At 55.7% G+C, this 27,054-nt stretch overlaps 1 protein-coding gene across 4 annotated transcripts in view; it reads left to right on the top strand.

Moving 5' to 3' along the window:
• Positions 1–13,035, top strand: part of ADGRD1 (adhesion G protein-coupled receptor D1) — a 144,070-nt gene extending 131,035 nt beyond the window's left edge. For 2 of the 4 annotated variants that reach the window (XM_032603319.1, XM_032603320.1), the window contains 5 exons: positions 1,938–2,029; positions 6,575–6,701; positions 7,951–7,992; positions 9,299–9,391; positions 9,962–13,035. In XM_032603319.1, the coding sequence (XP_032459210.1) occupies positions 1,938–2,029; positions 6,575–6,701; positions 7,951–7,992; positions 9,299–9,391; positions 9,962–10,369 (762 nt within the window). In that variant the 3' untranslated portion in view covers positions 10,370–13,035. The remainder of the gene's footprint in view (positions 1–1,937; positions 2,030–6,574; positions 6,702–7,950; positions 7,993–9,298; positions 9,392–9,961) is intronic. The other 2 variants (XR_004345475.1, XM_032603321.1) reach the window with 2 other exon arrangements.
• The last annotated feature ends 14,019 nt before the right edge of the window (positions 13,036–27,054 follow it).

Here is a 27,054-nt window from a genome sequence, read left to right on the forward strand (position 1 = left end):
CCTGCGTTGTCACACCAGCAGCCTGACGTCTGTGCTGGCCCACCCCTTTCTTGTCTGCGGAGTGAGGCCTTCCTGTGGTGCTAACCCGGTCAGCCAGTGCGGGCCGGGGAGGCCTGGAGGGCACTGGTGTTCCCATCTGCTGGCTTCTCCTGTGTGCCCTGACTTCGGAAGACCTCCAGCGTCACCCTCACTTTACAGGCGAGAAAACGGGGCCAACGAGGCAGCCTGTCAGAAGCCAAGCTGCCGGGTGCGGAGATGGTCAGCGAAGACAGGGGCCCCACTGACAGCATCTGTTCTGTGTTTGCTCTAAAGACTAATGATGAAAGCTTTACTCACTTACAGTGATGGTATAAGCAAGGGGCTAAACGGGCAGAGGTGCCAGCTTCCCAGTACCCCCTCCCGCGGAGCCGCGCGGGCAGGGGTGCCAGCTTCCCAGCACCCCCTCCCGCGGAGCCGCGCGGGCAGGGGTGCCAGCTTCCCAGCACCCCCTCCCGCGGAGCCGCGCGGGCAGGGGTGCCAGCTTCCCAGCACCCCCTCCCGCGGAGCCGCGCGGGCAGGGGTGCCAGCTTCCCAGCACCCCCTCCCGCGGAGCCGCGCGGGCAGGGGTGCCAGCTTCCCAGCACCCCCTCCCGCGGAGCCGCGCGGGCAGGGGTGCCTCGCTGCTGAGCGGGTTCTGAGGGAGAGGCTGGTGCTGAGCCTTGGACCTGGGAGCTGGGTACTGAGGCAGCTCGCGGAGAAGTGTCTGCAAGGCCCCTGAGATAAGGGGTATCAGCAGAGATGCTTTGGAAAAGCCTCAGGCTGGGCCCCCAGAAGGAGACCTCTAACGAGGGCGTTCAGGCCAGGAACGCAGATATGTGTGCGGCGTGTCCGGCCGGGGCAGGAGGGGCCTGAGTCCCCTTCAGAGACGGGGACGCTCTGCTGTGGCCCAGGTCTTGTGTGGGGAGGGCCACTTTCCCTGTGTGGCCTGCCAGGAACGCCTTTGTCCTTGCCTGTGCTCAGGCCTGAAGGTTCACATGTGGCTGGAAGCGGGACTCCTCACCGACTCTGTAAATGACCTCAGAAGTTTTCAGATACAAGGGAGAGGTCCCGTCACAGCACAGCCCCGAATCCAGCTGTGGACCCTGTAGCGGAAGGACATGGCGGGGCCTCACTTCCCCTGCTGTCACCTGCCTGGTCAGGCTCCTGTTCAGGACCCTGGAGAGCTGCCCGCGGGAGGGGACACTTTGTGCCAGAGCCTCTGCCAGAGACCCTCACAGCCCCGGCCGGCCCCCAGCCCCCAAGGGGAGCTTTCCAGCCCCCAGACCCCCAAGGGGAGCCTCCCAGCCCCCAGCCCCCAAGGGGAGCCCCCAGCCCCCAAGGGGAGCCTCCCAGCCCCCAGCCCCTCCCTAACAAGGAGGAAGCGTCGGGCTGAAGACGAAGAATCCCATGCTGTGGCCTCTGTGGACGCACAGCCGTGGGCCTGGGGTGTGGGCAGGAGGTGAGAGCCAGGCTGTGCTCCGGCACTCAGATTGCATCGTGGGCGTTCCTACTCTGTCTCATTAAGTGGAAAAACTGAGGTTCGGAGGACTTCAGTACGTTACCCAGGGCCACAGCCAGGGAGCACATGGTGAAAGGAGGCTGGAAGCAGCTCTGTCTGGTTCCGAGGTTCACAGCCTCCTGGCCCTGGTGGCGAGCGGAGGAATGCTTTCTTCGGTGTGCTCCTGGGGACTCGGCCTGGGGTGTTTGGCCGTCTTTTCTCGGGAGCACAGATGTGGGCTCCCAGAAGGCGATCTTGCAGGTGACCTGTGCAAGTAAAAGTTCAGGGACGCGGCTTCGATTTCTCCCAGAGACGCCGTCTGTTTTTCCTGGGAAGCCTGGCTGGGGAGTGGGCCGGGTGGACTCGGATGCCTCGCGGTGTGGCTCCGGCCCTCACCTCGTCTCCCGTTCTCCTCACGCAGGTCAACATGGGTATCCTCATCGCGGTGACCAGGGTCATTTCACAGATCAGCGCCGACAACTACAAGATACACGGAGATCCCAGCGCCTTCAAGTAAGCGGCACCCTGGGCTGTCAGCCATGCCCCCTGCCCACACAGGATGCTCACGGGTGGCAGGAGGGCGGGTCACACCCTTGGGCTTGCCCGGGGTCCTCATGACGTGCGTCCTCATCGGTCTCTGTGACCAGCACCAGCTCGCTGCCCCCATTTGTGAAAGAAGGGGGTCTATTAGATGTTCTCCCACAGACTGGTCCGCCCCTAGGGTGAGAGGAGCTGGCGGTGGGGTCCGGGGTCTATTAGATGTTCTCCCACAGACTGGTCCACCCCTAGGGTGAGAGGAGCTGGCGGTGGGGTCCGGGGTCTATTAGATGTTCTCCCACAGACTGGTCCACCCCTAGGGTGAGAGGAGCTGGCGGTGGGGTCCGGGGTCTATTAGATGTTCTCCCACAGACTGGTCCGCCCCTAGGGTGAGAGGAGCTGGCGGTGGGGTCCGGGGTCTATTAGATGTTCTCCCACAGACTGGTCCGCCCCTAGGGTGAGAGGAGCTGGCGGTGGGGTCCGGGGTCTATTAGATGTTCTCCCACAGACTGGTCCGCCCCTAGGGTGAGAGGAGCTGGCGGTGGGGTCCGGGGTCTATTAGATGTTCTCCCACAGACTGGTCCGCCCCTAGGGTGAGAGGAGCTGGCGGTGGGGTCCGGGGTCTATTAGATGTTCTCTCAGAGACTGGTCCACCCCTAGGGTGAGAGGAGCTGGCGGTGGGGTCCGGGGTCTATTAGATGTTCTCTCAGAGACTGGTCCACCCCTAGGGTGAGAGGAGCTGGCGGTGGGGTCTGGGGTCTATTAGATGTTCTCCCACAGACTGGTCCGCCCCTAGGGTGAGAGGAGCTGGCGGTGGGGTCCGGGGTCTATTAGATGTTCTCTCAGAGACTGGTCCACCCCTAGGGTGAGAGGAGCTGGCGGTGGGGTCCGGGGTCTATTAGATGTTCTCTCAGAGACTGGTCCACCCCTAGGGTGAGAGGAGCTGGCGGTGGGGTCTGGGGTCTATTAGATGTTCTCCCACAGACTGGTCCGCCCCTAGGGTGAGAGGAGCTGGCGGTGGGGTCCGGGGTCTATTAGATGTTCTCTCAGAGACTGGTCCACCCCTAGGGTGAGAGGAGCTGGTGGTGGGGTCCGGGGTCTATTAGATGTTCTCTCAGAGACTAGTCCACCCCTAGGGTGAGAGGAGCTGGCGGTGGGGTCTGGGGTCTATTAGATGTTCTCCCACAGACTGGTCCGCCCCTAGGGTGAGAGGAGCTGGCGGTGGGGTCTGGGGTCTATTAGATGTTCTCTCAGAGACTGGTCCGCCCCTAGGGTGAGAGGAGCTGGCGGTGGGGTCCAGAGGAGGCTTCTGGAGCCCGACCGCCCTGCCTGGGTCAGTCCTGCCTCAGTCCTACCATCTGCTGGGACCTTGTGAGCTATTCAACCCCTCAATGCCCTGATTTCCTCGTCTGCGCGGCGAGGGTGATGGCAGCCGTCTTACAGGTTGTCCTGAGGAGGGTGGAACTTCCTGACCTGCTCTGGGGCTGGCTCGTCCTCCGAAGGAGCAGGTGTCTCTGAATGGGGGGCATTCCACCCACACACTCACTGCCTTCTGGGGTTTCTCCACCCCATCGTCGGGGCTCTGCCAATTGCAAGTGACAGAAAACCCAACACAAACTGGCTAAAGCACAAGGTGTACCTATCGACACAGGCAATCATAAGTCCAGGAATGAGTCTAGAACGGCTTGGTCCAGCGCATCAAATAATACCGCCAGGGCCCAGCTCCTCCCGCACTTCTCAGCTCCACGCCCTCTGTCGGCTTCACGCTGAGACGGACTCTGCCTCCTGGTGACCAAATGGCTGCAACAGGAGGTTCAAGTCCATGGGAAAGTGTGTCTCTTTCCCCAGTAATCAGAGGTCCTGAGCTTGGAGACCGAGACTCAGACCAGACCGCATGCCCATCCACAAATCAGTCCCAGTGGATGGAAATCACCAGTTAACCCTGGCCTGAGTCACACGGTCCATCCTGGCTGTGGGGTGCAGTCAGCGCCCCCGAACCACTGGGTCAGGAAGTGGGGGCAGCGGCCCCTCAGAGGGAATTTAGGGGCTGCTATAGAAACAGGGTGCAGTTCCTAGGCAGCTGACATTCTGTAAGTTACTTTATCTACGCTATATCTCTTCCGATCTGAAAGGGAAAACAGTAAACATGTCAGCAGCAAATCGATAAGACAATTATTCTGTAATGAATTCCAGACACTGTAAATTAACCTGACAAGTGGCTCCGGCCCCCTCGGGCTTTTTCAGTCCCTGGAAACCTTCGAGATTCTCCTAGGTCAGGGTCACTTCCCTTCCTCGTCCATCAGCGAGAACAGGCAGTGCTGCCCTGTGAGGCCGCCAGTCCCCCAGCCCCGGGGGCCTGGCTGGGAAGGAGCCTGACCCTCCCTCACCCCAACCTCAGCCCCCAGGCCCTCCCCTCGGTGCGCAGGGCCCCGCCTGACCCGGCACCCCCAGGACCGCTGGCCTCGCGGCACCCAGAGCAGCCCGGATCTCACTCCACACCCGCGACCCCGTCTCTGCCCGCCCCCCTTCACGCACCGCGGCCCCGAAAGGCAGCTGAGTCCACGACCCATCTGTCCTCCGTGGGGACCCGGTCCCCAAGTGGAGGCTGACACGGGGGAGGTAGGGGCCGTGCATCGCGAGGGCGTTTCCGCGTCTCTGCAGAAGCAGGGCCGGGGCGCTGCCGCTGTGCCCTCCTGTGTCCTGCACGTGACCCGGCGCCCGGGACCGACCTCCTGGAGAGTCTGGCTCGTGCCTCTGGACAGACCCCCGACTCTCCCCGCCCAGCACGCTCCCTGCCCTGCCTCTTCTTCATGTGGCCGAGCGGGACCCTGGGTCACTGCCTCACTCCCTTCCTAGCGTCGCCTCCCTGGGCTGGTGAAGCAGGAGCCCCGGGAGCCGGGCGGGAAGACGCAGCACAGCCTCCTCGGAACACTTCTGGCTCCCCCTCTCCTGGTTTCAATCTAGTCCTTTCCTTCCTGCCCAGTAGCTCAGCGCTCAGTGACTTAACGCGATGAGATGCTTCCTCAGGAGCCCTAACAGGGCTGCCTTCCACCTGCTTTCTCACCTCTATTTATTGGTCATGATTTCAGACTCCCCAGAAAGCAGCAGAGAACATTCAGTTTTCCCAAGTGAGATCCGGGTCCTGGGGGTGGGAGGCAGGTGGATGCCGGCCCCCGGGGAGCAGGGGGGTGGGCATCGGGGAGTCTTATGCGTCCAGACGGCGTCCCCCACCTGCCCAGGCCTCCTCTCTTGCAGGGACCCCGCTCCTTCTGCCTTTGACAAGGCTGCTCTGGCTGTGTTAACAAGTCCTCAGAGAGCCTCAACTAGAGGAGTTTCCTCCAAGATTTTATCATTTATTGCTTCATTTTTGAAGTAAAACTGAACCGTCTTTTTAAAAGTAACACATTGATACCGACTTCTCAGCAGCTGCTCTTTCAATGATGGATTTTCCAGGATCTAAAGATCGACTCTAAACCATTCATGATATTTTGTTCCCCAGATTCAGGAGTCTGATTTTAACTGTATTGACTTTATGAAAACACGCAGCCGCAGCTTCCCTGAGAGATGCCGTGTGGGAGCACATCTTTGGTTTTCTAGGGCTTTGCTGCTAGGAGCTGTCCATGCCGGGACCTTGGGCTTCTGACCAGGGGGCCCCTTAGGGCCCCTGCGCCTCCTCCTGGGGGGCTGGATCCCTGAGCGGCACCGTTGGCTCGTCCTTCATCCATTCTGTGGCCTCTTCCTCATCTTGCCCGCTGGTCCTGGTGCTATGCTGGCTTTGGGACTGCAGAGATACAGAGCGCAGCCTTCAGAGGGCTCACCGTCTAGTGAGGGAGACCGTGCGGGTTGCAGCGCCGAGGGACCAGGGCCTTGCAGGTTGCTTAGCTGGGCAGCATGGCACCCATCCGTCTCTGGACTTCTCTCTCACGCTTACGTGCAGAAACCACCCTGTGGAGAGCTGAGCTGTCTGAGTCGGGGTAAGCCAGGCCCCAGTTAGTGTACGACGATTTGCAGCGCGTATCAGAGGCGGCCAGGACTCAGACAGCCCCTGGGGCGTTGCCTCCACACCAGCTCTGTTCTGGGCTCTGCGGACACTGGGGGACCCAGATCCTTCTCCTCTCGGAACTCACATTCCACGGGAGAGCCTCAAGGCTGAGGCTGCAGGTGCCCCGGCGCTGGGTGTGTCTCCTCGGCTGTGTTCTGCTCCGTGGGCACCTGGCATCAGCATTTCCCTCAGCATCGCCACCAGTTGGATTGGGGTGGGCAGCCTGAGCGTGCCCAGAGGGTGCGCTGGCTCCCGGAAGCCCAGTGCCAGCTGCAGTCCAGCAGAAGCAGAGCTGTCTGCTTGGCCCAGAGCTGGCCTTGCAGGGACCCTGTCTTGTGCGTTGGGGGGGTCAGCTCCTGACCCAAGGCCTCCTGCAGGGAGGAACCAGGTCTCACTCGCAGCAGGGCCTTTTCTGCTCCCACTGGAAGCGTCGCATCTGGGCCCGCCCTGCCTGCCCACCCTCCCTGTTCCTCTTGCAGGTTGACAGCGAAAGCTGTGGCCGTGCTGCTGCCCATCCTGGGAACCTCGTGGGTCTTTGGCGTGCTCGCTGTCAACAACCAGGCTGTGGTCTTTCAGTACATGTTTGCCGTACTCAACTCCTTACAGGTGAGGGCCCGATGGGACTAGCGGCTTTGTGAGTGGGCGTGTGGAGCAGGGTGCCTCTGAGGCAGGAGGGAGACCCTGTGCTCCGTCCCCTCCACACGCACGCACCTCGTGGACCCCTAGCGTGGAGGGTCCCCAAGGCCTGAGGACACAGGCATGGATGGGGCGTGCACCAGGGTCTCTGAGCGAATGGGCTATGCAGGACCCCATTCACAGCAGGGCTGCCTCGTCCTCCTGGACGGTATTTGTGGAGGGGCACCCAGGCCTGAAAGGAAGACGGTCAGCACGTGGGCAGCTCCTGCAAGGGAGCCAGGCGTGGAGAGGTGGTGATGGGGATACCTTGGGCTCTGAGTTCTCATCTGCTCTCTGCATGGAAGGGCAGCAAGGGTAACAGCCTGGAAACCAGAGACTTGGGAGCCCAGAGTCTGAGTCCCCAGAGCCACAAGCCCCCGGAGGAAGGGTGGAGGCGGGCGCCCGTGGCCATACACGGCCTATGCCACCGAGCCAAAGGCTCAATCCACCCCGGCCCTCACCGTGGTGTCCTTGCTGCTTCTGGGTCTTCACAGCCAGTGACGGTGTCAGGCTTCTAATTTGTAAGAAGCCCCTGTGCATAGTTTCCTTCTGGCTGTTTATAACGAGAGGGGGTCGGCTGTCCTGGCCGCAGCCCTACACACGCCAGGTCCTGGGATCCTCACTTATCCTCTGTGTCCCATAAAGTTTCCCCTTCCGGAACGTGGGAACAATGACAGGACCCACTTTGCGGGGGCTGCTTGTTAGCACTAAGTGAGGTGACTCACGTGAAGTGTTCGTCTAGTGCGGACACACGGGCAGAGTCTCTAGGCGTCTGCGGATATCCTCAGCTTGTGCCTGTGCTCACTGCGACCGTCATCCTCAGTTTGCAGGTGAGGACACCAGGACTCGCGCTAGGTGACGCGCTCGTGCCCTCCCATTTGTCTGCCCCAGCGTGTTTGCTCCTCTCTGAGGTTAAGCCTGTCTGGGCGTCCACCCGTCTTTGTATCTTGGCCATGGCGGCTGCCTGCGCTTAGGTTAGATCACAGGATGCCCTTCCACGCGTACGGACTTCAGACCGTAGGGTCCAGCATCACAGCGCACTCCCACATGCTCCCCAACACCGAGCCGTGCCAGTGTCACTCTCAGAGCCCATAGGTGGCATTGGAAAGAACCCTCAGAAAGTGTTTGTAACAAAATGCAAGTGGCTCTAATTCTGTGTTTTCCTCCCCTTCCTCCCCAGGGATTTTTCATCTTCCTTTTTCATTGTCTCCTGAACTCAGAGGTATGTCTGCTCCACTTCGTGGCAGTATGAAGCTGGTTTTTCATTTCTGAAAGGGCACAGAGAGCGGGAACAGTGTTGCCGCATCAGGCTGGCGTCCGGGAATGTAACCCTGAATAAGCCTTGGTGTCGGTGACAGGTTGTGTGCAGGGAGGCTGCTTTCCGTCCCTCATCCCGGTTGCTAAGCGACATACGCACATCGTCCTTCACTGATGTCACACGGGCACTGCTGGCTGTGTGGGGGACCAGGGGAGGTGGTGACAGGGTAGAAGAGCTGAGCTGGAGATCCAGGACCTTGCTTGGCATCTGGCACATTAGGGAGAGTAAGATGCAGATGTGCTCCCAGCAGATCCTCCCCAGAGGCATTCAGGAAGCTGGCCTGGGGTGTAAGGAGGAGTCCTGACTGCAGGGGTTAGAGAGGGGACTTTTATGATGTGGCCTCCGGGGGCATTGGGGTACCTGGAGTGGGCTCATTCCTCTTGGTGCAGTCTGGGGCATTGCACCTGCCGTGCACTTGGCCGTGGGGATGGTGGAAGGTGCTCTAGATCCTGTCGCTCGGGACCCGTAGTCCGTGGGAGAAGTTTTACCTGTGAATTGTGGGGGTGGCATTGTGTTCCTTGGCATTTGAGTCCCTTCCAGGCTGTGGTCCTGGGGAAATGCCTCTGGAACGGTGACTGAGAACAGGGCAGAAGCACGACCCGCCTCTGTGCTTTTCCGGGAGAGTCCATCCGTTTGCGCGAGGATAGGTCAGGCGGGGAGGGAGGAGATGGGGGAGGGGCGGGCAGGGTGAGTCGCCCAGGACGATGGCGGCCAGCGGAGGAGAGGTCACGTGTTTGCAAAGACCAGGTAGCAGCCCAAGCAGGGCCTGAGACTGATCCACGTGGCAGAGGGGGGAGGAGGGGGCGGCAGCCTCGGCACCACACGCGGCCCCGCCCCACGCGTGCGCTTCGTCATTTACTGCCTTGTGTGGTTTCTGTGCCGGTCACACGCTCGGCCCCCAGGCCGTTCACCGTCGAGTGTGTCCCATCTCCCCACCCAGCACTGTGAGGTCGTCAAAGGGCAGGCCGGGTCCAGCTTTCTCCCCGTGCAGGGCTGGGAACGGCGTGGGGGCACAGCCTGTATCTGCCACACGAACCAGTGACACGTCCGTAGCGCCGCTCCGGAACCACTGACTCCGTTTGGATCTGATGCCTCCGAGTCCTGTCCTCACCCTGCAGCACAAATTCCTCGGGACCTTTTAGAATGACCTCTTGTTGCTTTTGCAACTTCTGAAATTGCTTCTAATGAGCCTTTCATTCTGCCTTTGAAGGTGAGAGCTGCTTTCAAGCATAAAACCAAGGTCTGGTCCCTCACGAGCAGCTCCACCCGCCAGGCCAACTTGAAGCCCTTCAACTCGGACATCGTGAGTGCATGTGGTGTCTCGTGTACGCCCCTCCTGCGCTGGCCGATCCTGCCCTGGGTGCCTTCCGTCCTCGTTCCACACTGACCCAGGCCTCTTGTTCTCGGTCCTCATCAGCCGGGACTTGCTTCACTAAGCTGCGTGCAGCCTCTGCCTTACAGAGGACCACGTGGTCCTGAGGCTGCGTCTCTTACAGCCCGAGCCCCAGGCCCTCCGCTCACTCCTTCCCCGAGCTCCAGCGCCTGCACCATCAGTGTCGGGCGGACGGCTGCCCAGATCGGGGTGATGGAGGCTCGACTCGGGGGCTGGGCTTTTCACACCTGACATAGGACTGCAGGCGGTGTGAGCTGATGTCACACCCACAACAGGGTCCCCCTCCTCACGAAGTCACCTGGCCCTCTCTCCTGCCCCGTTTCCCAGGGCCAGTACTTCTTAGGTTGACTTAGTGGGATGGAAGGATCAATTGACCGGGGGGGGGGGGGCAGACACTGGACATGCTGAGGGTGTCCTATAAGAGGCACAGAAGTCACTGGACACAGCCCGGCCTCTACATCAGGTCTCCTCCCCCTACAGGTGCCTGAGAAATTGGGTCTGGATGGTCAGGGGTCTGAACAAGCCGCTCACCTCCCAGCGCTGGGCTTGGTTCACCTTCCTCCTGTGGGAAGTGGTCCCTCATCCCCCCGCCCTGCAGACCCCCAGGCAGGGCCCCCGGGCAGCCTGGAGCAGGCGATATCCTGGGTTCTCACTGCACTGCAGCCTCCCACCTGTCAGCTAGGCCCTCGCTCAGGGGTCCCATCCTCGGGAAGTCCCTCCTGGACGGCACTGAACAAAGGTGCTCCCACCGCACTCCAGCGTCCTGTGCCTGCCACCCTTGGCGGTGGTTTGCTTTATTCATCTGCTTCATGGCCGTCGTCTGCCTCCCCCATTGGAACGCGAGCTTCCCGGGGGCAAGGGTCTGGTCGCCTTTGTTCACTGGTGTGACCCCAGCGCCTAGAACAGGCCCCAGTGCCCAGCCTGCTCGATAAATCAGTGTCGAAGGAGTACGTGAACAAACGGCTGAAAAGAGGCGTGAATGAGTGAACGGCAGATTGATGAATGAGTGACTGCCTGGGTGAGTGCACCCCAGAACCTGGGAGCCGTGAGGCAGGGGAGCCTGTGCAGAGAAGGTGGAGAGAACTGCGCCCTCTGGGTCCTCATTTCTCTGGGGAGCCGTGGGGCCGCCCCCAGGCAACTCTCCGGCACAAGGCTTTGCTCTCAGCGCTCCTGTGGGACTTGGGTCTCTCGTCTCAGAGCAGTCTCCATTTCTCCATCCTCTGTGTGGCCTGCAGATGAACGGGACCCGGCCCGGTACAGGCTCCACCAAGCTCACCCCTTGGGACAAGAGCAGCCACTCCGGGCACCGCGTGGACCTGTCCGCCGTGTGAGCAGAGGGGCCGTGGACCCGGCAGCCTGCCGCTCAGAACCCCCGGACCCGCTGCAGACAACACGCAAGCATCGCTCTGCCTTCGCAACTGGGACCCTTTCCTCGTCGCTCTCTGGACCTGGGGGTCACGGCCCTCCCCCCCGCCCCCCGTGACAGCATCCTCTCCTGCGACCTGCTCCTGTGACAGAGCCCACCGCTGAGCCCGCAGCCTGATACACGGCGAGGGACGGGCCCCCCGGAGCACAGCGGTCCCTCCCCTTTGTCACTGCAAGTTTGCAGAGCCCCAGACCTTCCACACTGTGCGCACAGGAGGCCCGTGGCGCCAGGAGGGAAGTTTAGCCTCGGCGGGCGCCACGATGGGGACTTGGGACCAGAGAGGTGGGGTCCTGCAGGGGAGGTTGGGCGGAGGCCCCTGGGGGCGCGTGGGGAAGTGCCCGAGGATGTTTTCCACCTGCTGACTCCACCCAAAGCAGGGCCCCGATGCCAGGCACCTGCTGACGCCCGGGTGCCCCGCCCCTGTCTGTGCGCCGGGGCCTCGCATAGGCGGAGAGCCTGGGTTGGGGGGGTTCTGCTCTGACAGCTTCTCCCCCCTTCCTCGTGAGTGCTGGCTCTTCCGACTCCAAGTCAGCCTTCAGATCGCCCCCTTTCCTGGCACCTGAGCCTCCTGTGGGTTCACCACGGTGGCCCATCAGAGCCACCGTTTCCCAAGGCATAACGTCCCGCAGAGAGTTTCTTCCTCATCACTTATAAATGCTTTTCCGTGTTTCTAGCGAGCGGATCACAGCGGAGGGGAGCGCAGTACGTGATTTCACGTCGCCACAGGGGCAGACCTTGACGCACAGAGCCACTTGGCGGGCTGCTCCGGGGGAGGACCCTGGCCCTGACCGACCCGGGGTGGGAAGGGTGGCAATAGCTGTAGCTTCTGAGTTGATGTTAATTTATGGACCCGGACTCAGCCCCCTAGGAAATGGGATGATCCTTAGGGCTCCGTGTGTGGGCGGGACCCCGTGGAACGCTAGGGTTCGATCATAGACGTGAACCGAAACGCCATCGAGAAAAGCTGGGAAACAGGCTGTGAAAGGTCACCCTGTGATGACAGCACCAAGAGTGCTTGTGAGATGTGTGGGTACGGAATTCCAACCTGTTTTCGATACTGGAAAATCTTCCCTGAAAACTGTGACGGCGACAGCATTAAAGGCCTCCCCACCGCGTCGCCCCGCCTCTCCCAACACGTCTGCTTTGTTTCCGAGTGAGATTTTACAACGTCTTGCAGACCTTTTCCATATAACTCCGGCACCTTCGTGAAGTAACTCACGCCCTGATGATCACGAGTGTGACAGCCATCTTCTGGCATCTCCCCCGGTGGGGGTGGGGCGACCGGGAGGGGGGTGGGACACAGAGCGGTGTGTTGACGCAGGGTTGACCTCTGTCCTTCCGTCCGGGTGGGTCCCAGATGTCACGTTGTGACAATGCCACGGGCATTCCCCATGGGTGTGCCGTCGGGGTGAACCTGGCAGATGGAGGCAGAGACCCCGTGTCTGGCGGAAAGTGCGCCCAGGTCTGCTCCAGGCTCTCTCCGTGATTCCAGAAACCAGATCGCTTGTAACTTGGCGTTAGATCCTTGTCAGGCCCAAGAGCCCCGAGAAGTGAGAACACTGTTTCCTAAGATTTACACTTGGATTCTTTTTTCTTATTTAGTTTCTGGTGAAGCAAATCGAGTAAGGAACTGTTTTTATTTTAGATGGAATTCTTGGTTTTGTTGTTTTTTTAACTCTCTGCATGTTCGCCCTACATAGCTAATATATCAGGAGAAGTAATGCGCGAACTCTTTACTTCTAAAGAACGAGAGCAGTGCACTTTATTTATAGGCTACATATTTTGGCTTCTGCAGTATTTTATTATCTACACATAATTTGGCCAAAGAGAAGCAGTTGGAGACAAGAGTGTGTTTAAAGTAGTTTATAGCACAGGAGAGACGATGAATGCCACTACATAGTGAAAATATGTTGTGATTTTTATGAAATAAAATCTTAATGTCCTTAAAGTGTGGTCTTTAGTGTCTTTTGCTAGTGGGAGGTGAGCAGGACAGTGGGTCTCACGACAAAAATCTGAAGAGAAACACACGTGGGTAAAATTCAACCCTGGGATTCACTCAGCAGACATTTATTCAGTGCTTTCTATGTGCCCAGCACATTCCAGCTCTTGGGACACTGTGATGGGCAATGCCCTGCCCTCTCAGGAGCCTCCCTGGGTGGGGCAGGCAGTGGGATTTGCGCGGCCCTGTGTCTCCCCAGGTTAATGTACTGGACAGAATACCGGTGCTTCTTTTTTTTTTAAAAAAATTTAACAATATATTTTATTTAAGCTAATGTGTCAAAAATATTTCAACACGTAACATTAAAACTTGTTGAGCTATTTTACATTCTTTTTTCTATACTAAGTCTTTAAATCTGGTTTATTATTTTTTAAAGTCTTCAAAAAAATGTTTACATCTGTGACTCTATTCCTGTTTTGTAAAGAAGTTCATTTGTACCATTATCTTAGATTCCATGAGAAATAGAGTCACAGATGCAGAAAACACACTTAACGGTTACCACAGGGGAAAAGGTGGGGAGGGGGGAGGATAAATTGGGAGATTGGGGTTGACATATCCACACTATCATATATAAAATAGATAAGGACCTACCGCACAGCACAGGGAACTCTGCTGAACACTCTGTAATGGCCTATATGGGAAAAGAATCTTAAAAAGAGTGGATCTATGTATATGTATAAGTGATTCACTTTGCTGTACAGCAGAAGCTAACACAACATTGTAAATCAACTCTGCTCCAATAAAAAGAAAAATGCTTACGAAACTAAAAAATAATTTTTTTAAAGTTTATACTCCATATATATAGTTAGTGCAAAATAGGCTCTATTCCCCATGGTGTGCAGTACACCCTTGAGTCTATCTTACACCCAATAGTTTGTACCTCCCCCTCCGCTGCATTGCTTCCCCCTCCACTGGTAACCACTAGTGTGTCCTCTGTTGAAACAGGGAGTGGGTTGGTGGTGACAGAGGTGGGGGGTTGGGTGGTGGGCAAGATGGATGAAGGGGATCAAAAGGTACAAACTTCTAGTTATAAAATAAGTCCTGGGGCTATAACGTATAACGTGGCAACTACACTTAATAACACCGTCTTGCATATTTGAAAGTTGCGAAGAGAGAATATCTTAGAAGTTCTCAGCACGAGAAGAAAGCACTTCTGTAGCCGTGCCATCCATCACCATCATGTACGGTGGTGGATGTCGACTAGACTTACCGTGGTGATTGTTTTGCAGTGTATATGAGTGTCAAGTCATTATGGTGTACACCTAAGTATACTGTGATGCTTGGTTTTTGTTTTGTTTTCTTTGCCTTTTGGTATCCCTTACAATTTTCTTTCTTGTTATTAAAAGCTAAACATATCTGTATGGGGTGTTAGAAACGGAGGTAAATAGGACTTCCGTGTGAGGAGTTACGTTTGTCTGACCGGGAGCTGGGCTCTGCAGACTGTTCGCTGCAGCTGTAGGTGTCTGAGGCTCCAACTTCCTGTTTTTCCTTCTCTACCCTTGACTTTGGACTTTCCCTGTGGACTGTACCCCTCATAGAGTCTGCAGCTTGCAGCCCTTTCAGCCTAATCTGTTAATATACCAGCTCCTGTTCTGCTGTGGTGTCAACATGTGTGGTAGGAGAAGTGTTCTGTAACATTATGGTAAATCTGCATCTTTTAGTGGGTCTGTGTCTAGGGTGGTGACCCTCAGAAGTGTTTCTCTAGTGATAAAGCATTTTCCCCCTCTTTGGGGAGACAGGAAGCCCAGAGGGGCTGGGAAGTCAGGAATGCCCTTCCCCCAGATGGAATACGGGTTTGATAAAGCACGTCCCGTGCAAAGCAGGGTAGCTGTTGATAATAGGATGGGAGCGAGCTAGGGCTGCCAGCTCTCTCCTGTCACTTCACCGAGGTGCACTGTGGCTACAATGAAAGTACTTTCTCCCCTCCAGTCCCTTGATCTCTTCAGACTCAGAAGACCGAGGAGGGAGAAGCCAGTGGGCAGGTTCTCAGGTGCAGTTCCCAGGGCTCTGATCCCCCCTCCTGGATACTTTGGTGCTACATATACCCCCGAACGTGGACTCATCTCTGGAGAAAAGGTGGAAAGGGGGTGCGGAATCCCCAAATCATCCAAGGTTAAGTTGCCGCCCTGGCAGGATGGAATCTGAAACAGAAGGGGTCGGTCTCTTCATGTCAGTGTGAATTTTGAGTCCCTTCCACTTCTGTCGGAGGTTTTATTCCGTAAAACGAGTAAGCCCTGCAGTTGCAGTAGCTCTAATTCTGTTCTCCGAACAGCAGAGGGGAACAGGTGCGGTAGACACGGGGTCTCCATCCAAGACCCCACCTTGCTCCTTGTTGAGAGAACACTGAATCTCCTGGATGACTCAGGGAAGGGTGACCCAACACCAGTGCAGGGGCAAACCCTGACTGGTCTAAAATGGCCTTCATGGTCCCATTCTCCTTCCCGGGGAGGCATCTCAGCCATGATGTGTGAGGGAACACCGGTGTCTGCTCAGGAAGTGTGGAACCACGGTGTGACATGGGGGAGCCAGGCCACAGCTACCCCCCAAGGATAGGTGTGGGGAAGATGGAGACAGCTGGGACCCCTGGTTGTGGACAGAGCAGCTCTGTGGACGGCCCTGGAGGTGCAGCTGGGAGAGAAGCCAGCAGAGCTCCCTGTTGCTCACAGCTGGGCCCCCAGATGTCCCCGAGCAGCAGGAAGGGCCTTGTGTGCTTCTTGCTTGGGGCTAAGGGAGGTTGCAATCCGGGGGAACACCACCCAGATGCTGCCTTGGCATCTCCCCAAGCCCATGTGGGACTATTCCTTCCCCTCTGACAGGCATCCTTGGAGGAGATTTAATCAAGAAGAGTAATGGACCTAATGGAGTCTGTCCAGATAAATGAGCTAATGGCCTGACTGCTGCATTCTGTGTAGCTTGTTCACATAAATGGATAGTCTGGAACCTCCTCTGCTTCAAGCTGTGTTTGTCAGTTAAACAGCAAACAGTCCTGGCCCCAGTTTCTGTCTCTGGTTTTACAGATTTCCCGAGTTTTGAGAGATTTTTCTTCACTAAGTGTATTGACTTTCTCCCTTCTCTCCCTGCTGGGTCCTATAGGTGGACGCTGCACAGACTCTCTCCACGTGGGGTGGGGAGCATTGGGGCACACAGAATGCTCACACCTGGCCCTGGTGGGAGAATCACTCTGACTTGCCCAGCACTCATCCCAGGACACAGGCTGTGGCTGCCGTAGCTCTGTGTGAAGCTTGTCCCCAAGCTTGGAGGTAACTAGAGAAGTTCGAGAGAGTAGTCAGATAAGGATGGTGGCCTGCCTGTCTCGGGCAGCTGGAATGTAGATGTGGGGGCTGGAGCTCAAGTAGCCATTTTGGAACATGAGGAAGAATCCAATATCGAGGAGTTCCTAGAAGCAAGAGAGAGGAGCTATCTTCCCTTATGACTGTGAATGATGATGCCAGCCCTGGACCACACTTCTCCACACTTGGGTTTTGTGCGAGAGAGTAGCTTGTCTCACGTGAGCTCCTGTGGACTGAGGTCTGCAGCCGCTCACAGCAGACTTGGCCCACCCGATGCAGCCACAATGGATGCATTTCTGCCCCCTGTGCTGTGCTGGCCAGACAGAGCAGCTGCCCTCTGGCTCCTCGGAGAACAACGTGCTCAGGAGTCCCCTGGGGCTGCTTGCACTGCAGATATGCTGATTCCTGGGCCGGGGCTGGGCCCTGGGATTCTGCATTCCCCACATCTCAGGGGATGCCAGGCTGCAGCTCCCTGACCACGCCTGGGGCCTAGAACTCATCTGCCTCACGGGTCTCGGCCTGGGTGCTCTCACCTGCCCCATGCAGGGCAGCTCCTGTCCAGCTCTGCCCACAACAACAGCTGCTGCAGAAGAGCGGTCAACAGAGAGGATTTGCATGTGATGGGCCCGGGGGGAGCAGGGCCTCTGCAGTGATGTGGGTCGTAGAGGAAGCACGTCACCTCCCCTCCCCTGCAACCTTCCTTCCACAGCAGGAAGCTGGGGCATCGTTGTGATATCAGAGGCCCAGGAAGAGGGTCCAGAGGACGAGTTAACAGTTTCATGCTTTTCTTAATCCTCGAAGCAGGTTTTCTGAGCCATTTGCTGGGTTTTCAGAGTGGCTCCCCTTCTGTCTTCCGAAGGTTGGTTAGAAATCGGGGGCTGCAGCCCAGGAGCCCCGATGACGTCACTCACACCTGAGGACGCTCACGCCCTTCCCGACCGTGGGTCTGCCTGGACTCACAGGGTCACTCTCCCTCCAGCCCCGCCCGTCCTCCCCGGGATTCCTGCACAGACTCACTGAAAACAATGCTGGGGAAGGTGCGGGGCCTGGACGGGAGGACGGGGCCGCAGGGACTGTGACCGCGACCTTGCGCTGGGGGCCCACAGTCCTCAGCGCCATCTCTCGCTATCCCACTGCCCCTCACGGACGCAGCCTGGGCTTCCCTGGCTCCTGTGATGAATCCCCAGACCTCCCACGCGCACTTGTGCAGTCCTCCGAGCAGGCTGAACGATTTCTGCTCCTTTGTGTGTGAAGCGTCTCCACACCATTTTTTTTGGAACAATGAATCAAGTTTTAGGGAGCTCATCTATTTATTTAAGTGTGCATTTATGAATTTTTAAAGAGCAGTTTCTTGAGCAAGAATTTTCAAGATTAGGGATTATGGGGAAAAATTAGCCAGTGAACAGTAGATTCCAGGTGCACAAATCTATTTAAATTAATTTCCAGTTCACATCAATTTCCATCGCTGTAAGCAGTGCTAAAACTGTTCGTTCAGGTTCCGTGGTATCATCATCTTGTATATCCATCCCCAAGCATCCAAGTGCTAACAACTGTTTGGATGATAAGAAACATTTAAAGAATGTTAACCTTTTTTATTGCAAAAATGCATAATTATTGTAGAAGATGTGTTAATTATTGATGAGCAAAAGGCAGGAAAAGAATCAACAGTGAGAGAACAGTGAAATATTCTCTGGTTTCTCAGGTTGTGTGTGAGTTTGGGTGTGTACACACACACCTGAGGGTGTGTCTATCTTCATGAAAATGGCTTCTGATCACACACACTTTATTGTAACTGTTTCTTTCTTAACAATTAAATGCATGGATAGAGTGTCATTATTTTTAGTGACATCAATCATTCTTCTCCAGCAGGAATTGTCTTCTGGCTAACGGAGTCCCCTGAAGAGACTTTAAAAGTACCTCGACCCCCAGGCTCTCCCAGGGGGCTCTGGTGGTGGCGATGCCTCTGCTCTCTTATTTTATGGATGCCCGTGTTCTTTAATCAGTTTAATCAATTCCAGGTTGTTGGATTCTTGGGATATTTTTGCCATTATAAGTCTGTAAGGGGTATCATTGCCATTATGAAATATCTGTAGGTAGACCTTTGCAGACATCAGCTATCGTGGATAAATCCTGGAAATTGGATTACTGGGTCAAAAGTGTCCACCCTCTATCGTGCACTGATTTGTCAGTCACGCTTTGAAGAGAAGAGACCAGGGAACACCGCACAGCAGGAAGGGTTATGCCATCTGCCCACGGCTTAGCCATCGCTGGGAAAGATGAGAGATTCTGGCGGGAACGGCTCCCAGAAGTAAGGTCTAAGACGGGGCTACAACAGCCCGTGTGTCCAGATGAGGTGCACACACTCCCGAGGTGGCGGCCTGTCCTTAGGTGGAGACAGCGCCCAGACGGGCTGCTCTGCGGTCTGCTCTCGGCGCTGCTGGGGAGAATCCACAACCGCAGTTAAAGAACAGGAACCGCCAGAGGCAAAGGCTGAGACCCACACGGCGCTCAGACCCCCACCCGCCTCCAGAAACGTCTGAGGCTCAGCCTTTCACGCCCTCCTCTTCGTGGGCGAGGCTGCCTCTCCTGAGCCCCCTGGGAAGCCCTCCCGGACCCCAGTCTGCCCGTGATGCTCCTTCCTTTGAGCCTCCACAGCACAGGGTGGAGCCCCATTACAGAGCTCATCTCACCCACCTGGAGTAATGGGATTGCTGGATGGAGGTCACGCTCACTTCTATCCCAGGGCATCTGACGTCCTTGTGGAGCTCCTCCCCACTCCGACATGGTGACTGACAGCAGCAGCCTGGGTCCTGGGGCAGCTGTGGCGAGCAGAGCACCCCTGTCAGTCCATGATTGTCACCAGGCATGGGTGACAAACGGATTGTTCTTTTTGGTCACTGAGCTGTGGGGTTTGTCTGTGACGGCTGCAAACCTTTGTGTGCATCAGGAAAAGCAGCATTGTTTTTAGGCCACACCAGGCACATTCAGGATCTTAGTTCCCCAGCCAGGGATCGAACCCGGGCCCCCTGCATTCGGAGCGCAGAGTCTTAAGCACTGGACCACCAGGGAAGTCCCAGAGTAGTTTTTATAATAGACTCTGCGCGTGTTGGGCACCAGACAGAGCTTCCCTCACGACATTTAGCTATTGCCCAGCTTTACCTATTGTCTTATTATCTTGCATTCCAGGGCTCGGAGCCGAAACCCACATTTCCTAGAACATCTTCTCCTGTAAGGATTAGGATTTATTCATTATTTGCCTCTGGTACATCTATTGTATTAGTTCTAATGTGCTTAATCTTCTTTAAAGTTTTATTTATATTTTATTTTTGCTTCAATGTTTCCTCCTCATGTCATAGAATTAGAATCTCACCGTAGCTTTAATCTCGCCTCTGGGCTCGCAAATGGTTTTTCCAAGCTAAAAAACGTGGTTTAGAGAGTTTTTACTGCGTTCTCACTTCTGAACGGAGCGTTCACCGTTTATAAACAAGGGACCTGAGCCTCAGAGGATGTGTCCTGAATCACCATTACACTTGCAACTAGGTCAGTAAGACTGGAGGGAGGGATACACAAATATCTGGTTAAGTTAAACGCTCCGAAAGTAAGTATTAAAACATCTGTTGGCACCGTGTAAACCTAAGAGAGGACTCGCATGTTCAAAGACATACACGGTACTGATAAGTTTAGGAGAGATGAAATAAAACAAACGTTCAGAATCACATTGGGATTTACACAGAACCACTCCACGCCTACCACTGGCTGGCCAGTGACCAGGTTTGTAAATGAACACAAGTGGCTTCCATTGGTCACGGGGAGGGTGCGCAGTCCGTGCCTGGAGCAGTCACATGAAAGCCACCCTGCAGACCCTGGGAGCAGTCTGGAGGTGGATGTGTGGGAATACCCATCACTGGTGAGAGCCGGCTGGGTGGCAGGAGTACCAGGTCCTCACCCTCGCAGACGAGACAAGTATGACTCCATCCCCCACCTATGTGAGGAAGCTGAGTCCAAGCTGACTCGATTTCATGGCAGAGATAGGACAGGTCTGTGACGACACATCACAAGGGCACTGTCGTCAGTGTGGAACGTGCAGAATTGGAGGCGAGGGGGCAGCGTGGCGTTCAGCGGGTGTGAAGTAGCCCCTGCCTAGGGATGTGGGCTCTGCTACAGCCTCAGGACCTTGTTGAAGACGAAGCCTTATTCATCATCCAACCCATGTTCATTGGGTACCTGCCACATGGTAGGGAAAGTTCTAGAAATTGTGGAGGAGACACTGAACGGGTCAGACGAGGCTCCTGTCCTCCTGGAGATGATGTCCTAGTGGATGAGGCCAATGGTGATCAAGTATCTGAGCCACGGACATGGTGACACCAGCTGGTGGTGTGCATTCTGAGGACGATGAGACGATGATGCAGGGCGACGTGATAGACTGTGCGTGCGTGTGCGTGTGTGACGTGTAGGAGTGTGTATGTGCAAACATGTAGAGTTCGTGTGGATGTGTAAGTGGGTAGGTGTATGTGTGGCTGTGAGTGGGTATGTTTGTGTGAGTGTGTGGGGGTGCGTATGTATCTGTATGTGTGAGGGTGTGCATATATGCCTAAGTGTGCAGGCATGGTACATAGCAGGGGTGTGTGTTTATATGTGTGAGTGTGTGTATGCAGGCTAACTGTGATTTAGAACAGCGGTCAGGGAAAGCCTCTGAAGCCTTGGGGAAAATAATGGAAGAAGGAACGGCAAGATGAAAGGAGCTGGGCAGGAGTGGGTGCAGTGCAGGGAGAGCGGAGCAGTCTCACGGGCGACGAGGGGGATGGGGCCAGGTCACATACGGAGCTGGGGGCACATCAGCTAAGACATATGCTTGAGGTCGACCCTCTAGGACTTACGAGATGCTAGATGTGGGATGTGAGGCAAAGGGGGAAATCATGGACGGTGCCCAAACCTTTGCCCTGAGCACAAAGGCAGCTTTGCTCTAGAGACGTGGATTATACGAAAGAGAAACGTTCCAGGACTGGGGACGTAGGTAGAATGTTGCTGGTCACACTGGATACTTCCTCAGCAGCTCCAGGAAAAAGGGCTGTGAATAGTTCTAGAATTTCAGCAGCCCCAAACTCCAGGTCCCCAGTGGGTCTTTTCAAGTCTGCCTTAGACCTTTAGAGCAGGGGTCCCCAAACCCCGGTACCGGTCCGTGGCCCGTTAGGAACCGGGCCGCACAGCAGGAGGTGAGTGGCGAGCGAGCACAGCTTCATCTGCCGCTGCCCATGGCTCCCCGTCGCTCGCGTTACCGCCTGAACCATCCACCCGCCCCCCACCCCCCGCCCCCCCGCTTCCTGTCCATGCAAAAATTGTCTTCCACGAAACCGGTCCCTGGTGCCAAAAAGGTTGGGGGCCGCTGCCGTAGAGCATTCCTCGTCCTGTCATCTACCAGCAATGGATTATTCAAGCAGCTTCCAAGGAGCACTGTTAATTTCTGTGTAAAGTGTCCAGACACTCCCAGCAATTGTTTCACCAGTGGCCTCACTTTCAGCCACACGTGACGTTATCAAGGTTCCTCTTAAGAATTAAGTTCCCGGGGCTTCCCTGGTGGCGCAGTGGTTGAGAGTCCGCCTGCTGATGCAGGGGACGCGGGTTCGTGCCCCGGTCCGGGAAGATCCCACGTGCCGCGGAGTTCCTGGGCCCGTGAGTCATGGCCGCTGAGCCTGCGCATCCGGAGCCTGTGCTCCGCAACGGGAGAGGCCACAACAGTGAGAGGCCCGCGTACTGCAAAAGAAAAAAAAAAAAAAAAAAGGACTTGAGGATATGGGGAGGGGGAAGGGTGAGTTTTGACAGGGCGAGAGAGAGTCATGGACATATACACACTAACAAACGTAGTAAGGTAGATAGCTAGGGGGAAGCAGCCGCTAAGGCACAGGGATATTAGCTCGGTGGTTTGTGACAGCCTGGAAGGGTGGGATGGGGAGAGTGGGAGGGAGGGAGACGCAAGAGGGAAGACATATGGGAACATATGTATATGTATAGCTGATTCACTTTGTTATAAAGCAGAAACTAACACACCATTGTAAAGCAATTATACCCCAATAAAGATGTTTAAAAAAAAAAAAAAAAAGAATTAAGTTCCCCTGCTTGGTCTCCACGGGATGGTGACTTCATCGCAGTGTTTAGTTAACTTTGTTGCAATGCTTTATGAGGTAGCAGATTGTGTGCATCCAACCAGCAGACAGGTTTTCACACCTGGGAATTGTCCAAGGCATTTCCCTGGGAACGTGAACCTTTTCTCTCCAAGTGCACACCGCAGGAAACAGGGACCGGGGAGGGGACATTCCACTGCTGGGAAATACTGGGGCTGAGGGTGTGAACACAGTAGGGGCTGAGGACTGTTCTGGGGCGGTGGGACATCGGAGGAGGGGCTGGGGCAGCAGGTAAGGCTAAGAGGGGGTGGAGAGAGCCTCTGAGGGGTGTGACGTGAGTGGGAGACACCAGATCTGATCTTAGAGATGTCCCTCTGAAGGCCCGGGAGGGAGGCGCTGGGCGGGTTTGTCACATAAGAACCTCCCCAGGGAGGAGATTGTAAACTGCAGGAACCCAGGCTGGGCGACCTCCAGGTGCTCAATCTGGTCAGTGCTGAAACAATGTCAGTTAATGGCCAGTGCTTAAAGATTGAGATGTTTTGCCTAAAATTCTGATTTCCTGACATTCTTGAGCAGCCAGGGCTCAGGCAGCTCTGAGATCCGTGCCATGTGGCAGCCGTGGCTGGTGCCGAGCGGAGGACACACCCTCGTGGGGCACAGTCTCACCAGCGCCCCAGGCCCTCCTGGTCCATAGTTTCCTGTCGCCTCCTGCCCGTGGGTGTCCTGAGGATTCACCTTTGCATCAGTTCATATTCACTGAATGGACCTTTGGAAATCTGAGACCCTTCTTGACCTTGAGGAGGTTTGACCCTCAAGTCAGAGGATGGGGACAGACGAGCAGTTCATCAAATCACAGCACAGCATCCCATCAGGGAAACGGAGGGGGAGAGCCTTGATTCAAGTCCACGATGGCGTGGCTGGGAGAACAGTGGCCCCAAAGGTGTCCACACCCTGATCCCCAGGACCTGTGACTGTGTTACCTTACCTGGGAGAGGGGGGCTTGAGGGTGCAATTAGGTGAGGGGACGGCATCCTGGATTACCCAGGTAGGCCCAATCTAATTACATGAGTCCTTAAAATAGGGTAATCCTTCCCATCCTGTCAGAGTGAGGAATAAAATACTGCTATAGCCATATCAGTAAACAAGGATGTCTCAGCCATCAGCAATGGCAGCCCCCTGACCCCCGACAGTGAGCCCTGAGGGAACTCAGGAAGGAAAAAAGAATACCTGCCATCTAGCAGCCATCAGATCGCAGCCACCCCTAAGGGCGTACCTTAAGGGAACGCAGGATGTGAAAACACAGGATCCTGCCCCCAACCCCATAGCTGAGGTGCACATCGAAGGAATGACTTCCGTGAGCCCAGACTCTTGCATCTTCCGATACATAGAAAAGCACTAAAATTCTTAACTTGAAATATCTGGTTTTCTTTAATAACAATAATCTTTTCAAGTTCAGACTACCTGCCCTTTGTTGCAAAAACTTCTATATATCCCGGCTCCCCGTCCCCTCCGAGGAGTGAGGCAGGAGATAGATGGGCTCCAGGCTGGACCTTCCTTACCAGCCCCCTGTTTACATCTCCTGAAGCAAGAAATAAACGGGCTCCAGAACTACATATTTATGACCGGACTCCTGTCTATATATTGTTTTTTCAGTACGCGGGCCTCTCACTGCTGTGGCCTCTCCCGTTGCGGAGCACAGGCTCCGGACGCGCAGGCTCAGTGGCCACGGCTCACGGGCCCAGCCGCTCCGCGGCATGTGGGATCTTCCCGGACCGGGGCACGAACCCGCATCCCCTGCATCGGCAGGCGGACTCCCAACCACTGCGCCACCAGGGAAGCCCCTGTCTGTATTTTGAGATCTGCACTTCGATATAAGAAACAGCAACAGGAATAGGGTGGATAACTGGGCATTATGGCAGCGACAGAGTGGCACAAAACCCTGTTAAAAGATCAACAGGTCGTACATTTCCCATCCCTGGGGCAAGGGAGACACTGCACATGCACAAAAGCCTTCAAGGGGTCAGTAAGCCAGGGGATGCGAGACCACAGTAAGTCTTGCCTTCTTCCTCCCAGACGCCTTTGCGATGAAATCCATCTCGACTGAGGGGTGTGTGCACACCCAGGGGAGGGTCCAGAGACAAATTAGAGGTCAAAACAGTACGACTGGCCAAGAAGGAGACAAAGACCCGGAAGACCGCCCCCTTCAAAGGGATTTAAATTTCCCATAGGCGCAACAACTCTTCAGGACTCTCTCTCTCTGAGTTGGCCCGTGCGTCTTTCCACATGTACTCGGCTTTTCTGATAAACTTCTCACTTTTCTCTTTCCCTTCTGCATCCTTGCCTGAATTCATTCTTGACAAGACATCGAGAACTAGGGACCCAGGCCCTAGCTGCTGGCCCCTGTGGTCCAGTGGTTAGGGCTCCCGGTCCAGGAGCTAAGATCACTGCTGCTTCCTGCTGCCTGCGTCCCAAATCAGGAGCAGTTCTCTCAGGGTTACCTGAGATGCTGCCTCCCGGACTTGAAGTCCTAAGAATGTCCACCAAATAAAACATAACTCTCAACTTTTCAGTTGTGCATTTTTTTTAGTCAACGAGAGAGACAAGATAGAAGAAAAAGGATAGATTCAAAGCATGAGAGGGACTCGACTGCTACTGCTGGCTCTGAAGATGGAGCGAGGGGCTGTGAACCAAGGCACATACATGGCCCCTAGCAGGTGGAAAGACCCTCATGCGACAGTCAGAAGGAAACAGGGATCTCAGTCCTACAACCACAAGGAACTGACTTCTACCAACAACCCAGAAGAGCAAGAAAGCAGGTCCTCCCCTAGAGCCTCCAGGAAGAAACAGCCCGAAGACAGCCTGATTTTAGCCCAGTGAGACCCACGTCAGTCTTCTGATCTGCAGAACTGTGAGATGACACATTTGTGTTGTCTAACCCATTAAGTTTGTGGTAATTTGTTAGGTCAGCAACAGGAAACTATACAGATGGTTGTGTTTCCGGAAGAAACAGCTGATCTTCAGTCTGCACAGACTGGAAGGCCACTCCACCTGAGGACGGGTGCGTGTGCAAGGTGTTGGAGTGGAGCTTGGTTGGTGAATAGAATAACGTGGTGGGAAGGGTGGGTCCAGCTGTCCAGGAGGGAACATTGAAGGCATCGCAAGTGTCCTGAAGGGTGGGAAAGGGTGAGTTAGCCCCAAACCGCCACCATGAACTAGAATCCCCCAAGTTAATGACCCCCTTACCTGAGCATGGATGCTGCCTTTGCTTAGCAAAGGAACACAGACCGACACCCTAGAAGTGATCTTGGAAAAGAAAACTATAAAGTTATAAAACTAAAAAACTCAATCTTGCCTCACATCCCTTGGGAAGGGTGCTGCCCTGCTTGTGAGGCACTTACCCCGCACCCCATGGGTTGTTTTCCTTGAGAAAAGGGGGTCAAGCTCATTCCTAAATTGTTTTATTTTTGTCTTTGGCTAAAAGGGATGTTGCAATTATGACCCAGTCTCAGACAATTTCCAGAGAATTTTGCAAAGTTGTGTCACACATGTGTCACTGTTTTCATGCCTGTGTGCTGAGCAGCTGGTGACACCAGCATCTTATGACGGGAACACCTAGGTGGTGGGACAGTAAAAAGCACAGTAATTTCCCTCACATTGTCACGTTAGCTGGAGCGCTAATAGCCTTGTCACAGTCACAGCTCTCGTTAGGGAGTTCGGTGTCCTTTCTGCAAGAAGGCTTCAGAGTCAGAGCAGAACAGGATCCCTGGTGGAGGCACCTGTGCTCCCTCTGTTATAAATCACCAGGCCCAACAGCGCGCCCACGCTGGGACTACCAAACACAGACGTGCTGGTGGGAGACCTCGAGCTTCAGTCGAGCTCCTGTAAACTCGGAGGACACAGAGAAGGTCACCCCAGAAACCTGGCACACAAATCCATGTGGGCAAATGATGGAAGAGTGGTGGGGGGAGGAGGGAGCGCCCTTCCTGGGGCTGGTGAGGGAAAGGGCAGCACAGAGCGGGAAGCCAGCTCCCCAGGCTGACGGCGGGGCACACGGTTGGTCCCAGACCCAGGGGCGTCGAGGCCCTGAATCCTGAATGAGAGTCCCTGCAGGACGCCCATCCAACCCAAGTTGCTGGAAAGGCTCTTCCACCCGAGCCCGGTTCTCCCACGAGGACTGAGCACATGTTTAGCAGCCCGGTCGGCAGGTGTCATCTGCTCCCCGTGACTGTCCCAGACAGGCGTCCACTCACCGGGTGAAAAGGCCAAAGACAATCCACATCGGGTCACTGAGCCATTGGACCCGTGTTCTCCTTCCCAGACCCAGATTTTGGAGACAGACTCAAAGGCAGGTCTCCTGGGTCGGTCCAGGACCCTTTCCTGCAGCTGTGAACCCATTTCAGACAAAATCACGTCGGTGGAAGACAGCAGCACACGCCACCCCGAGTATGCCCTTTGGTACATTGATTAAGGAGCTGTCGGCACTGGAGGAACAGCAAATGCAGGAGAGCCTTTCTCCGAACTCCCCTGTCTGCCTAAAGTCAGATCCTCCCAGGACCTCAGCTGTCACAGATCCCCTCCTGGAAGGCTCACCAACAGGGAAGGTTGGCTCTTGTCACAGAAGAGGAGACACCACATTCTGACAAAGCCTGTCACAAACTATCCTCCCAGTTATTCTTCCAAGGGCCCTGTCATCTTTCCTAAGACTCCTTCACTCTCCCCTAAGAGGTCTACATCCCCCT

Source organism: Phocoena sinus, chromosome 14 (genome assembly GCF_008692025.1).
Source record: "Phocoena sinus isolate mPhoSin1 chromosome 14, mPhoSin1.pri, whole genome shotgun sequence".
Classification (NCBI taxonomy): domain Eukaryota; kingdom Metazoa; phylum Chordata; class Mammalia; order Artiodactyla; family Phocoenidae; genus Phocoena; species Phocoena sinus.